Genomic DNA, 13,607 nt, shown 5'->3' with positions numbered 1-13,607 from the left:
TTGAGTTTACGAAGTTTCAGTCTGGCTTCAGGCAGTTATGCAGTGGTTCAGTTTTATTATCTGGTGGTTCAGACTGCATTATCTGTCAGTGAAATTTGAAGCCGGCTCCTGATGTCACCTGGGAAGAGATGTGGTGTGTAAAATACCTGAAGTCCAAACCACTGAGGGGACAACACTAAGAAAAATGGAACAGGAGAACTCCTGCCTGGTCAAAAAACCCCAAACCCACAAAAAACCAAACCCACAAAAAACCGAAAAACAAACCCCGTGCTTATAAACTCTCAGGCAGGCTTCCCTAGGAAGAGAAATTGAGACTGGTGCTTGGGAAAGGCGGGGTGGCGAGTGTGCCCCCTGAACTCTTCAGGCGCATCTATCTTTGCGCCTTGGAGTGTCTCGCTTTCAATAGCCCGAGGCTCGGCCAGGCACAGCACGGGACCCGCCGGCCGGTCCCTCCGGTCATTGGGAGTCCCCGCAGCCCCCGCCCGCCCGGGAGCGCAGCCCGGGCCGCGGCTCCCGCGGAGACCACTCCGGGCAGAGGGTGCCGGCTGCTCCTGCCGCAGCACCATCATGGTTTGGCTTTCCCAACTCCGATCGACCCCGTGGCCGCGGCGAGCCGCGGCCCCTGGCAAGGGTGCTACCAAAAATCTGCCCCTCCCGAAAGCTGCCCGCGGGACTGAGTCACTGAGGGAAAGAAGGCACCGAGAGGAAAGAAAGCCGGGGACGGATGGGGAGGTGGAAGCCTTCCACGCTGTTTTGCTGATTATCTTCGGCATTACGGCTCCCAGATAAAATATTTATTTACTAAAGAACCCGTAAACATCGCGGCAAATACATTAGGGCACTTCGGCTGCGGGGCTTATGATTATTTCAGAAGTTAAAAGAGATGATACGCGGCCGCTGTCAGCGGGGACGGAGGGTGTATTTTCCCCCGCGAAACAGGCACGGGTGGGAAGGGTGGGGGCGATGCTCCGGGGATCGCTCAGCAGAGCTGGGGGAGAGGGATTGCGCCCCGCTGGGGACAAACCGCGGGGGTGAGCTGAGGGCAGCGGCCGCCCAGCCCCGCGATCCCCTCGCAATCGCTCCCCAAAGCGCCCAGGACCCGTTCTCCTCCCTGACGCACAAAGGTGGGGTACACACGCGCAGTATTTGGGAATCGCAGGGTTCGGATTTATCTTCCAGCCGTAGTCAAAAAAAATTTTTTTAAAAAGCTAGAAAGGTCACATAATAATGAGCTCTCACAGCAAACACACTCTTCCCTTCCCCCTTTCCCTTCCTTCTATCTCACAATAAAATCATCTTCAATTTGCCATGATCGTCGCGACCAGGAGCCAGGTGATTATCCTAATTAATGTCTATCTAATTAAATTACTGTCAGCTGTTAACCAATGGCAGAAGCCGTTTCATCCTCTCCACAAGCAGCAAGATCAAAAGTGAGTCTTTCCTGATTGCTGCATAGTGTCAATTGGCCAATCTCTTCTCCCTGGGAAGGGAGGAAAAAAAAAAAAAAAAAAAAAAAAAAAAAAAAAAAAAAAGTAAATCAAACGTTTGGGATGCATTTGGTAGATGAAGTGCTTTCTGCCTAGTGTGGGTCCCAGGATGTCTAGCTTCTGATACTAAGAAGCCCTTTCAGATCCAGGGACTGAAGGGTTATTACTGTGGTGCTAGAGCTATGCAGCTGGAGCATTGTCTTTCTCCCTCTATCATGCTCTCCAAGAAATTTCTCAATGTGAGCAGCAGTTACCCACATGCAGGCGGATCTGAGCTTGCCTTGCATGATCATCCCATTATCTCGACCACTGACAACCTGGAGAGAAGTTCACCTTTGAAAAAAATTACCAGGGGGATGACGAATCAGTCAGATACAGACAATTTTCCTGACTCCAAGGACACACCAGGGGACGTCCAGAGAAATAAACTCTCTCCCGTCTTGGACGGGGTCTCTGAGCTTCGTCACAGTTTCGATGGATCTGCTGCAGATCGCTATCTGCTCTCTCAGTCCAGCCAGCCCCAGTCTGCTGCCTCTGCTCCTAGTACCATGTTCCCTTATCCCAGCCAGCATGGACCTGCACACCCAGCCTTCTCCATCGCCAGTCCCAGCCGCTACATGGCTCATCATCCTGTGATCACCAACGGAGCTTATAACAGCCTCCTGTCCAACTCTTCTCCGCAAGGCTACCCCACGGCGGGCTACCCGTACCCCCAGCAGTATGGCCATTCCTACCAAGGGGCACCTTTCTACCAGTTCTCCTCCACCCAGCCGGGGCTGGTTCCCGGCAAGGCTCAGGTCTACCTGTGCAACAGGCCACTCTGGCTGAAATTTCACCGGCACCAGACGGAGATGATCATCACGAAGCAGGGAAGGTAAGCCACCGCGCGGACTTTTCTGGGTGTCGGGGCTGAGCCGCGGACTTCGCCGGGGGAGCCGCCCGGAGCCTCCGTCGCCCCGGCGGAGCCGTCCCCCCGTCACCGGGGCCCCTGCCCTGGTCGCCGGGAGCTCCGGTGAGGGTCCCCGCCGGAGCCGGTCTCCGCCGGGGCAGCCCTCTCTGCCTTCCCGCAAGTTCCCGCGCCCACTGCCCTCATCCCTTCCCCGCGGAAAGCTCGGCGCACCGGGGAGGGGGTTTCTTTTGATTTTTATTTCCCGGTCGCTATCGGGAGCCGTGAGATAAAGCACAACGGCTGGTTGCTCCGCGTGTGCCCGTCGCTGCCGGTGGCTTGCTTTCATTCTTCCCTTTATTTTTCTTTTTTTTTCCCCCTTTACTTTTTTTTTTTTCCCCTATTTTTATAGGCGCATGTTCCCTTTCCTAAGCTTTAATATTTCTGGTCTCGACCCTACGGCTCACTACAATATTTTTGTGGATGTAATTTTGGCGGATCCCAATCACTGGAGATTTCAGGGAGGCAAATGGGTTCCTTGCGGCAAGGCGGACACCAATGTACAAGGCAAGTTCCTCCAATTAACACTTTTCCAGACACATATGTAGGTGAGAATGATTAATTAATGCCTTTGCGGACTGGCTCTGGCGACTTCTTAAACACAAATGGGCCAACGATGATTTTTTTAACAAAAAAGAAAAAAAAAGGAGGGTGGAGGAGAAAGTAAACGGTGTTCGGAAAAAGCTGTTTTAATCCTTTTCGTTTAAAATGAAGGGAGTTTTGGCAGTAAAATATTGACCATTTAACGGGGTCCTTCACCCTCGTGTGCGGATGCAGCGGCGGAACCGGGGTACAGGCGAGAACTGTGATGTGGTTGTGTTTTTTGTCGTTTTGCTTAGGAAACCGGGTGTATATGCATCCCGACTCCCCCAACACGGGAGCCCACTGGATGCGTCAGGAAATCTCCTTTGGGAAACTAAAACTTACAAACAATAAAGGAGCATCAAACAACAACGGGCAGGTCAGTGGGGGAACGCAGACCCTGCCAGAATTATTTTTATTTCTTCAGTTAAAATCCTACCGTTTCCGAAAGGACATGTATACTTTTTTCTAGATCGTGTCGTTAGGTGAAAATAAAAGCGGGGGGGAGGGGGTGGTGAGAAAGTCCTCACATTTTATTTTGCCACGGGCCTCGCCGGCCCTGGGCGCGTTGTCCAAGCTGACACCGCTGTCCGGTGCGGCCGAGGAAGTCTGCAACCGTGCCGGGGAGGCGGCGGCCAACGGGCATCGCTCTCCTCGTCCTTCTCGCTCTAATTTCTTCTTTTCTCCCCGCGTCCCCCTCCCTCCTTTCGCCATGTCTGACAGATGGTGGTTTTGCAGTCCCTTCACAAGTACCAACCTCGCTTGCATGTGGTGGAGGTGAACGAAGACGGGACGGAGGATACCAACCAGCCGGGCAGAGTTCAGACATTCACGTTCCCCGAGACGCAGTTCATTGCCGTCACCGCCTACCAAAACACCGATGTAAAGAGCTCCCTGGTTTATTCCCCTCACGGTCCCCCGCTCCCCGCAAGGCAGCTCACCAGGGACGGCCCGGCTGCTGCCCACCCTCCCCCGGCTCTCCGGCGCCGGGAGATGGGGCTCCCTGTTCCCCACTTTGTGCCATCCCTCCCGGGCCGCAGCCGCCTTCGCCTCAGGAGCCCCCTCCGGGCGCCCGCAGCGGCATCGCTCTCCCCGCCAGGACGGGCGCGATCTGCCCCTCTGCCCGAGGCTGGGCGCTGGCCCGCGGCGTTTATCTCCCAGTCGGAAACAGCTTAGTTAGCTGTTAAGCTGTTAGTTTAAGCTTTAAGTCTGCAAAGATCAATTAACATCCTCATTGATTGCACCGGGGGTGACGGAGCAACTTCCTCAAATTAAAAGCTCGTTAATGCCTGGATGCGTTTCGGAGTGGTCTGGCTTTGCTACAGACTGGTGCCCCCTTTTCAAATGACATATGTTCAGTCCACATTCTCGCTTTAATTATTTTGCTCTATGCAAATGCAAACTCCTAGTTACCGTTCTGCGGTACGTTTTGCCTAATTTCTGGATATCAGTATATTCATACCCATGCCCTAGGAATGCTGAACACGCCTCAAAATATGGGGTTAAAGATTGATTTTTTTCGTACTTTTTACAACAACGTAAATCTTAAAATTAGACTGCGATTTCTATAAGCATACCAGAGCTTATTTTTCACCATTTAAAGGCAATATGATTGACTAGAGTAAAGCTTGGTCCTTTAAAAACGTGTTGGCTGCAGTGGGGTATATTTTTCAGGCTTTCACAACGTTGCTTTGCTCCTCTCTTTTCCTAGATCACACAGCTGAAAATAGATCACAACCCTTTCGCAAAAGGATTCCGAGACAATTATGACACGTAAGTAAACCGGATTTTTACTACCCTTCTGCCGGCTGCACACACATGTCAAAGGGGGGAGATTTCGGAAGAGGGCTGGCTCATTTCACACCGAGATGTGTAATGTCAGGCTTTTCCAGAGCCCTCCGGGAGGGAAGCACACGCCCGCTCCCGCACAGGGGCTGTCCCTGCGGCGAGGCCCTGCGCAGCCCTGAGGCCGCTCCGCGTCTGAGGCCGCGCTGCCCGCACCCGAGTCCGCATCTCGCTTTGGCACTTGCGGCGGTTTTGTTGTTGGTTTTTCCTGTCACGTATCTTGGCGCCTCTTTCCAAGCTTCCGTTTCACTTGCGCGTAAGGGCTCCGAAAGAAGCACCCGAGCAGCAGGGGCTCAATCCCCGCTAACCCGCCGGGTCTGCATCATTCTGAGGTCCGCAGAGCCGGTGTCCCGAGGGAAATGTCTTCGTCTCGTTCTATGCTTCGCCAGGGTTGAATTTTTTTCCCCCTTCTCCCTTCTGGGTGGAGCTAAAGCCTCTGAAGTTTTAATCGCGGTTTGCCCCTGTTCTGCCTGTGCCCGGCCGCCTCCGAGGCGTTCCCAGGGATCTGACCCCCGGCCTTGACGCCCTTGCCAAAGGCGGCCGCTGCCCCTCTGAGTGCGGCTCCGGAGCGGCACCAACACTCGGCCGCCGCCGCCGCCTTTCGCGGCCCTCGAGACAAAAATTGGGGTATCCCGGCCTGCAGGCCCTGCGGACAGCCTTCCCCTGGCCCGGGGTACGACCCGCCCGGCATCCCCCTGCCCAGCTTGGTCCAGCGGGAGGTGGCGGCCGCAGGGCTGCCCATACACCCGGAGGAGCAGACGACAGGGATGTCGCCTGTGCCGCTGCAAGCTCTGGTCTGTGGCCCGGGCCCCCGGCTTTGAGGAGGAAAACCTTTTTCCTCTCTAAACTGTGGCGGGGAGCGGCCTCACTTGGCCTCAAGTGCCTGCTTCAGCCTCCCCGCTGGACCGCGGTCCAGCAGCCACCAGCAGCCACCAGCAGCAGGCTTTCAGGGCAAGGGTGGAAACGACGCCGAGAGCTGAACTAGCGTGAGAGGGGCCCGAGGCCGAGCTCCAGCTCTCTCCAGGGAACAGCTTGGCGCGGTCTCTCTCCCTTAGAGGCGGGGGTCGCCGAGGCTGTGGCGGGGAGCAGGTCTACCACCGAGAGGGCGGCGGCGGCGGCGGTCCCTGGTGCCACGGAGGGCGGCAGCCGAGCCTGCCCGCTCTCCGGCAGCTCTGCGAGAGTATGTGCGGCCTTGGGAAAGGCTGCGTGGCCTTCGGCCCCAGCCGAAAGTGCTTTTCTCTTTTTGATAGGAAAAAAACTTTATAGGGCGTCACTTGAAAGGAGACGGGGGGAGGGGGAAGCTTCAATGTTGTCTAGCACGTTGAATTTGTTTAAGGGCCAAGTTTATTTTGGATAAGAAATTCCAGGAGGCGTGGAGGGTTAATTAAAGCACAGTTTTAGCCTGAATTAAATACAGATAGTAGTTATTCATCCATTAAAGTTTTTATAATCGCAAATTGCAGCCCAGCATGGGAGAATTATATATAGGCCAAGCAGGGAACACTGGAAGTGTCTGGCTTTACATTTCCTACAGTAGGTGTTTAAAGATTAGCTTAATTTAAACTCAGTAAAATGTTGATGGTTCGTCTGTGACTCCCAATAATAAGTGTTAAACAGCCGATAGAATTCCGTAGTCTGCCACTCATGCTGTTCGCGGCAAATGACCGGGCTGCCTGTTGCGCATGTGGTGGGACCGGTCAACGTGTCACCGCGCGGGATTCCACGCCTTTGGGCTGTGGGTTCGGACCGGAGAGAGGGATCTCAGCCCCGTCAAGGAACGGCCAACCGGTTCCGAAAGATTTCTTCTCCATGCTTGCCCCCGTCTTTCCTCTTCCCCGTTAAAGGCCTTCGGCTCTGCTGATGCCGGAGGCCAAGCCCCGAGAGGAGCGCAGGCTCCCGGGCCGGGCCGGAGCGCGCTGGGACGGCGCCGTCCCGTTCGTCCCCCGAGGGCCGCGTTCGGCCGGGTGCCGCGCCGAGAAGGGCGCCGGGCTGCGGCGGACACCCAGCTCTCTCCCCTTCTCTTGGGCAGGATCTACACCGGCTGCGACATGGACCGGCTGACGCCTTCCCCCAACGACTCGCCCCGCTCGCAGATCGTGCCCGGGGCCCGCTACGCCATGGCCGGCTCCTTCCTCCAGGACCAGTTCGTGAGTAACTACGCCAAGTCCCGCTTCCACCCCGGGGCAGGAGCCGGCCCGGGGCCCGGCGCCGACCGCAGCGTGCCCCACACCAACGGGCTGCTCTCCCCACAGCAAGCCGAGGACCCGGGGGCCCCCTCGCCGCAGCGCTGGTTCGTCGCCCCCGCCAACAACCGCCTCGACTTCGCCGCCTCCGCCTACGACACGGCCACCGACTTCGCCGGCAACGCGGCCACGCTGCTGTCCTACGCGGCCGCGGGCGTCAAGGCGCTGCCGCTGCAGGCGGCCGGCTGCGCCGGGCGGCCGCTGGGCTACTACGCTGACCCCTCGGGCTGGGGGGCCCGCAGCCCCCCGCAGTACTGCAGCAAGTCGGGCTCCGTGCTCTCCTGCTGGCCCAACAGCGCGGCGGCGGCGCGCATGGCCGCCGGCAACCCCTACCTGGGGGAGGAGGCGGAGAGCCTGGCCCCCGAGCGGTCCCCCTTGCCGGGCGCCGAGGACTCCAAGCCCAAAGATTTGTCCGACTCCAGCTGGATCGAGACGCCGTCGTCCATTAAGTCCATCGATTCCTCCGATTCTGGGATTTACGAGCAGGCCAAAAGGAGGCGTATCTCCCCCTCGGACACCCCGGTGTCCGAGAGCTCCTCGCCCCTCAAGAGCGAGGTGCTTACCCAGCGGGACTGCGAAAAGACCTGCGCCAAGGACATCGGCTATTACGGCTTCTACTCGCACAGCTAGGCGCGGCCGCCGGCCCGCCGTCCTTTTGCACAATAACTCCTCCGCGTTAGCGCACTGACCCCCGCCCCTAGCTGCCCCATCCGTGCCCCGGCCCGGCCCGGCTCGGCCCGGCAGGGAGCCAGGCAGGCAGGCTGCGCCGCGGCCGCCGCCCCCTCCCCGCCCCGCTCCCCGCCCGGCCCGGTCCGGCGGCGCCCCGGGGGCGCGGGGGGCACTGCCGCACCGAAACCCACTGATCAGTAGGATGCTTAGACTCTCAAACCGTACAGCGCTTCCTTCCTTTTACCACGGATGGATTCTAGGGGAAACAGTAATAGTGGGGAAAACAGCCTGTGAAATGCCTGTACATAGTATTTATTTTATTGTAACAGATTACTTTTCTTTGGTTCAGTTTATTTATTTTTTGTTTGGATTTTTTTTTGTTTTGTTTTCATTGTTAAGTCACAAAACTTAGATCCTGTTCAAATTTCTTTACCCCATTCCTCGCTCTTTGCTCCCTCTTTCTCGTGCCCCTCCCCAGGTAAACACTCTTCCTAAATGCCTCTGGAAATGTCAGTGGTCCATAGCTGTAGCAGCGGGTAATGGGTTTCTCACTTTCTCTCCAATTCCTCGCATGAAATAATTACGTGGTGCCCTGGGCTAACACAGCTAAGGAATAGCTCAGCTTTTCCTTCAAAAGAACAGAAATACGTCTCATAGGAAAGTCGATTAAAGGAGCATAACGGCTTCTGGAACCAAAATTAACTGCCTCTTATTTTTCTTTGAAAGGAGTAACTCGAGATCAGCAATATTATTATTTTTGTGGAATCTCCCTTCTCCTACCCCCAAGTGCCAAATCCATTACTGGTCCCCGCAGGTGCCAAATATGCTAACAAACTATTTTCAAATTTCTTTGCAGTTCCCCCCTTTTCCTTTATATTGCTGTAAATCTTTGTAATGGATAATCTAAAAAAAAAAAAAAAAAAAAAAAAAAAAAAAAAAAAAAAGGAAAAAAAGGAAAAAAAGGAAAAAAAAAAGAAAAAAAAAAAGAAAAAAAGATATAGACGACTGAATTGTTGGTAACCATAGTGTAGTCCAGTGAAGATGAGTTGTGAGTTGTATATTTTACTGCATTTAGTTTTGGAATTGACTTTTTCATAAAGTAGCTAACCGAGATCTGACTTCCTGGGGAATCAAATGCACATCGAAAGTAAGAGTGAGCATTCTTGTAAACCTCTTATTATACTATTGAAGGAGAAGTAATATCCCTCCAGGACCCCCCCCCCCCCCCGGCGAAGCAGAATAATAAGTCTTCGAATTTTGAGTAGCAAATCTATAAAATTAACGCATTTTTATATGGATGAAAAAAATTACGAACTGAAATATGCATCAGGCTAAATATTCAGTCTAGATTACACTCGACGGGGAAATTTCCTAATAGAAATTCAGGGTCATAAACGTGTGTATATTTTTGACTCTTCTGTAAATCGAATGTTGTGATTTTTATATTTGTTCTGTTACGTCTGTGGAACTGAATAATTTATACCAGTACATGCTCCATTGAGAAATGTTTCGGTTTTTGCCCGTTTGTATCGTCTGTGTATAACAAGTAAAATAAACCTGGCAAAACGTTAACGTCGTGTTGGAAAAAGCACTTCGCCGATTTGCAAGTAAGGGGTCTGGTGGGACCAAGGGAAAGAGGCAGGCGGACTCTCCCGCTCTTGGCCCTGCGCGAGGCTCGGAGCGAGAGTCCCGCCGCTGCTCTGCCTGACGGAACTGGTCCGCTCGCCCCGCATTTTCCTTTTTTTTTTTTTCTCCTTTTTTTTTTCTTTTTTTTTGGGGGGGGGTGGGGGGTGGGGGGAGTGTGGAAGAGCGTAGGGGACAGTGCTTACACCGCGTGGCCAAGCGTGGAGGTTTGCAGTCGGTGAAAGAGAGAGATGAAACCCCGTCGGTTTTGAGAGGTTTATAATTATCCCTGTGTTTGACGCTTAAAAACCTGACGGCACCTCGCAGGCGGGAGAGGTGCCTGGCGCGGGGCGGGGGGTGCCATCGCTGGCGGAGCAGAGGCGAGGGACACAACGCTGCCCGCCCGCAGCCTCCCCTCGCCTTCCAGGGCGGGGGCTGCCCTGGCGGAGCCCCACAGTGCCCCCAGGGCGGGCGCCCTTTCGGCGGAGCAGCTTGCCCTACCCGCGGGAGCGGAGCCCCCACTCCTGCAGCACTGCCTCTTCCCCTGCGACCTTCCGGGACTCCGTCCCCTTGAGAGACAGCCACTTGTGGGCTTTAGGACAGGACCGAGCCCGCAGGGGCTGGGAAGTGGCAGGCCGGGTTTACTCTTGGTTCCGCGGTGGGGTAAGCGCGGTGTGGAGCCGTCAGAGGTATTCTGTCCTGCCGCGGTATTGACGGGAGGCACCTGAGCACTCCAGTTGCGTTCCGTCCCCTCCACCCCCGCCAAGGTGCGGGGCGCTGCGCACCCAGCTCCTCCGCCACCCTCCTGGGGTGGCGGGCCGCCGACCTGTGCCGGCTGCGGGGAGCGGTGTCCGCCCCGCGCTGCCGTCGGGCTCAAGGCCCTGCCCCGGGACCCCACCCAGAAAGAGCCCGTGGGGGCAATGCCCCCCGGGACCGCCTCTCGGAGAAGCGCGGGGGGTGCGCGCCTTTCACCGGCCGCCTTTCCCCGAGCGGCGGGGGCCGGGGCGCCGCACGCGTCCCCCCGCGCAGCGCCCGCACCTCTCCGCCCCCGGCGGGCCCGGCTGCTCCCTCAGCGGCGCCGTGAGGGGCTGTCCCGGCGCCCTCGCCGGGGCTTCCCGCACCCTAAACAACCCATGGCGTGCTCCTGGCCGTCCTTCCCGCTCTCGGCCAGCAAAAGCCGCCCCTTCTCCCCGCGCCGCTGCCAGCCCCGCTGCGCTGCCCCCCGAGAGGGCAAGGAGCGGCCCGAGGTGCCGCGGCGGGCCCCGCCCGCCTCCCCTCTGCCGCCGCGGGGCCGGGGCCGCTGTCCGCCGGGCAGTCACCCCGGGCATACCGCTCCTCAGGGAGCTGCCGACAGGTTTTATTTAGCGGGGGTTATCCAGCGGGTCTGGAATAAATACGTAACGTGTGACAGGTCTGAACAAAATTCTTTCCTGTGCGTGAGTGGTTGATGTTATTCCATAACTATTTCGACAGGATAATTCCATAACTATTTGTGCAAGAGACTGGAAGAGATAAGGGCTGCAGAAGTTAAACAGGCTATTTCCTGTCGGTAGGTCATTTCATTACTATTATAATTTTTTAGAATATTATTTTTAGGGGTGCACCTCTATATCTGCTAAACATATGTTTACCAACCCGTTAGAGTGTTTGCGTTCATGGAGAAGTGAATGCGCGGGTTTTGACCCGGTGTGTGTGAAACTGAAGCGTGTGCAGTTTAGTTGAAACAAAGCCCCTTGTATGAATTTGTTAGAACAGCAATTAATTGCATGAATTTTATGTGTAGTTTGTATTATTGTTCTAGGCATGCTGAATGGGTTTTAATGTAATTATTGTGTAAAACAATCTATTCAATTGCCCTTCCTTTATTTAATATAGTACAAAATCAAGCTTCAATCTCTAGAAAGTAATTCCAAGTTCCTATTGGTAATACTTTCTATGATGTTTCACATTAATACTATATCAAATGTAATACAGTGATTTACGCTCTACAGATTTTGCACGAGTACGCTATGCATATTTGATGACACATTGCATATTTTAACAAGGTTTTTAATGACTGATTGAAATGTTTGCTAAGATATTTTTTAAGAGCTGGAGGAGAAATGGTTGTGGAAAATGTGTGTAATAGAATAGTGATAAGGATGGGAGGGTTTTGATTGACAGTATGAGGAAGCAGATGGATGACTAGGTAGGTCAGAGGTAAAGATGCCTTTGACAGCTTTTTAAGTTCCTTTGGCCATTTTGGTCCAATGAATCATGCAAAACATGTGTACATTACCAAACTGATGTCTCTGCATCGTTTACTGTTGGAATCCTCATCTTTTCAAACCCACCCTAACCTTCTTTCATCACCACTTGACGTGCTATGTCTAAACTAGATTGCAAGATCCTAAGAAGGCAAGAATCTGTCTTGTATTACTTGTCAGCATAAAAAAAAAAGAAAAAAAATTAGGGAAAAAAATCATGTAAACCTATGGAGCTAGAAGAACAACTGCGACAGATTGGCAGAATAGGCGTAAGGTGGGACACGTTCTTCTTAATTTTCACTGTCTGGTCATCACTCCCCTCCCCTAGGTAGTGCTCAAGGGAGATGTGGTGAACAATGATTTTTCTTTTTTTACTCCCCCAAATGGCATAATCTGAATTTTCATAAGTCTGATAAGAGACCTAATTGCATAATTTTCCTTTTAACATTATGCAGTGAGTGCTGTTGCTATAGTTAAAATGGTTTTCATTGCAGTCTGTTTTTTCAGGTGCTTTGCATGTCCCTCGCAAATTACTTTGTCAACTAGAAATGCTCTGATTTTTCCCTGTAAAAAGGTTACTGTTTTTGGAAGTCTTATTTAAATTGCATAGGACAATTTTAAAATCTCTGTGATACAAAAAAAGAATGTGTGTCTATTGGGAAAAGAAGAAAGAAAGGATTTTTGCATGAAAGTACACTTTCCAGGTATGTTCTGTGTAGAATGGACACAAGTTTTCATTCCAAGTATTAAAACTTGTCATAAATGTGGTTTTCAGTAGGGAATGTGTCACTTGCTAAGATACGGGGGCAAAGTCAAAGAAAAAAATATTGAAACAGCAGAGTGATAAGCAGAGGGAAGGCAGCAGACTGTTTGCATTCAGTACCCAGCTCTTTCCAGATAATATATTTGTGGTAGGTCTAGAGAGCCGCACAGCTTACTGGTAATGTTTCATGCTTTTATCAGAATGCGTATTAATCTGGAAATGCAAACAAAAGCATCCCTTATTGCAAGGCATGGTCCCTTGAAAGGTGCCTCTTTGTTCAAATATATGAAAAAAACAGATATTGTTTGATAGATAGATATATATATATATATAACTCTTAAATTTTTGAGCATATGTAATATTTTACTTCTTGGATGCAGAATAATTATGAATCCATTGGAATCCAAGGCTGCCACTGCTGATTAGATGTAACTTTTGACTTTATAAAATATATTACCCAATAAAACCTGCAACGTTTTATTCGTGCTATCACTGTGATTTGTCATAGTTGGAGTGTTTCTAATTCTAAGGGCCTGACATGAGTATGGATGATCTTCTTGGTCTTAAGATGACTTTTTAGGCCTTTTTTTTTTTTTTGAAACGGAAGGCAAAAAGGATGAAAAACTTCAGACACTTTTGTTTAAAGCTGTCTATACTATTACACGGATATTAAGCTTTAAATAAGAAACAGCTGGTAATGACTTTGAATCTGTTCTATGAGACATTTTAGGTAAAATGTTGATAGCTTGTAAATGTGTATTTCTGCCTGAGTCTCTGATCGTGCATACAAGTTCATATGTGTGAACAACGTAAAGTAAGAGGTCAGTCCTACAAAGACTATTCACTTGTCTAAAAATTCACAGACATAAATGTTTTCAGGATCAAGGCCTTTTTCAATAATTGTGATAGTCGTGTACCTTGAAGTGACTGACTGATTTAGGATACACTTAATAATTTGATTTTTTTTTAATATAGCAGAAACATTGATGAGTTACCAAAGCACATCATCCAAGCTCCCACTTCAGTCATTTGAAATATAATTTTTTGGCTTGTTTGGGTAATTTTTTTTGACTGACGGTACTGGCACATAAATTAAAGTTTCTAAAAGTCATGTCAGTTTCTGTGGGCCATGCTATGCAATTCAGTTTTGTAAGTAAGCTTTTTTTCTTTAACCATATTTAGTTACACATTGGCTGCTTTTGT

At 52.0% G+C, this 13,607-nt stretch overlaps 1 protein-coding gene across 2 annotated transcripts; it reads left to right on the top strand.

Moving 5' to 3' along the window:
- Positions 1–1,122: 1,122 nt before the first annotated feature.
- TBR1 (T-box brain transcription factor 1) lies at positions 1,123–9,344 on the top strand. 2 transcript variants are annotated; one of them, XM_066190063.1, is made up of 7 exons: positions 1,124–2,361; positions 2,786–2,940; positions 3,273–3,394; positions 3,739–3,897; positions 4,727–4,788; positions 6,890–7,007; positions 7,113–9,344. In XM_066190063.1, the coding sequence occupies exons 1-7, from the start codon at positions 1,670–1,672 to the stop codon at positions 7,731–7,733; spliced, it is 1,929 nt and encodes a 642-aa protein (XP_066046160.1). In that variant the 5' UTR covers positions 1,124–1,669; the 3' UTR covers positions 7,734–9,344. The 2 variants fall into 2 exon arrangements, with proteins under 2 accessions (XP_066046159.1, XP_066046160.1); XM_066190062.1 differs by having other exon boundaries at positions 1,123–2,361; positions 6,890–9,344.
- The last annotated feature ends 4,263 nt before the right edge of the window (positions 9,345–13,607 follow it).

The sequence above is a fragment of the Chamaea fasciata genome, unplaced genomic scaffold (assembly GCF_029207755.1).
Source record: "Chamaea fasciata isolate MVZ Bird 193981 ecotype frontalis unplaced genomic scaffold, bChaFas1.0.hap1 SCAF_8, whole genome shotgun sequence".
NCBI classification, from domain to species: domain Eukaryota; kingdom Metazoa; phylum Chordata; class Aves; order Passeriformes; family Sylviidae; genus Chamaea; species Chamaea fasciata.
The sequence above is the reverse complement of the archived record's forward strand: the minus strand, read 5'-3'. Positions and strand labels throughout refer to the sequence as shown.